Below are 498 nucleotides of genomic sequence, written 5' to 3' on the forward strand. Positions count from 1 at the left end.
GTTTATACTGTGTTCCTAAAACTCCAATTAATGACATTCAGTTTGCTTTTTGTTTGCTTAACCTCTCTTTGCCTTTTAGGGGCTATAATGAGAAGAAACTAAAAGACAATATTAAGTGTGAGATTTTTCAAGTTCTTTATGAAGAAGCTATAGCATCCTACAAGGAAGAAATTGTGCATCAGCTGCCCAGCAATAAACCAGAAGAGCTAGAAGATAATATAAATCAGATCTTGAAATGGATTGACCAATGGATCAAAGATCATAACTCTTGACATATAAGACTGACCACTTTACAATTACTCTTGTTTATATCTCTCTGCCCATATCATAAAAAACGTTTTAATTAAAATTGTGTTGCAGGACTAGTAGGTGGATAATGTGAAGGTTTATGCCTAGGTTTCTTTTTCTCCATGAGAGAGCTAAACAACCTAAATTTTATGAATACAATATTATTAAGGATGGAGAGTAAAAAGTGTCATTGTTTAATGCTTCAATTGC

General features: G+C 32.7%; 1 protein-coding gene across 1 annotated transcript; it reads left to right on the top strand.

The window, feature by feature from the left end:
• Positions 1 to 2: 2 nt before the first annotated feature.
• LOC103582572 (adenylate kinase isoenzyme 6-like) lies at positions 3 to 498 on the top strand (the record flags this gene model as incomplete). Its single annotated transcript, XM_008564126.1, has 1 exon — positions 3 to 498. A coding segment is annotated over one exon (270 nt), but the record flags the coding sequence as incomplete, so codon positions are not given.

Source organism: Galeopterus variegatus, unplaced genomic scaffold (genome assembly GCF_000696425.1).
Source record: "Galeopterus variegatus unplaced genomic scaffold, G_variegatus-3.0.2 Scaffold16815, whole genome shotgun sequence".
NCBI classification, from domain to species: domain Eukaryota; kingdom Metazoa; phylum Chordata; class Mammalia; order Dermoptera; family Cynocephalidae; genus Galeopterus; species Galeopterus variegatus.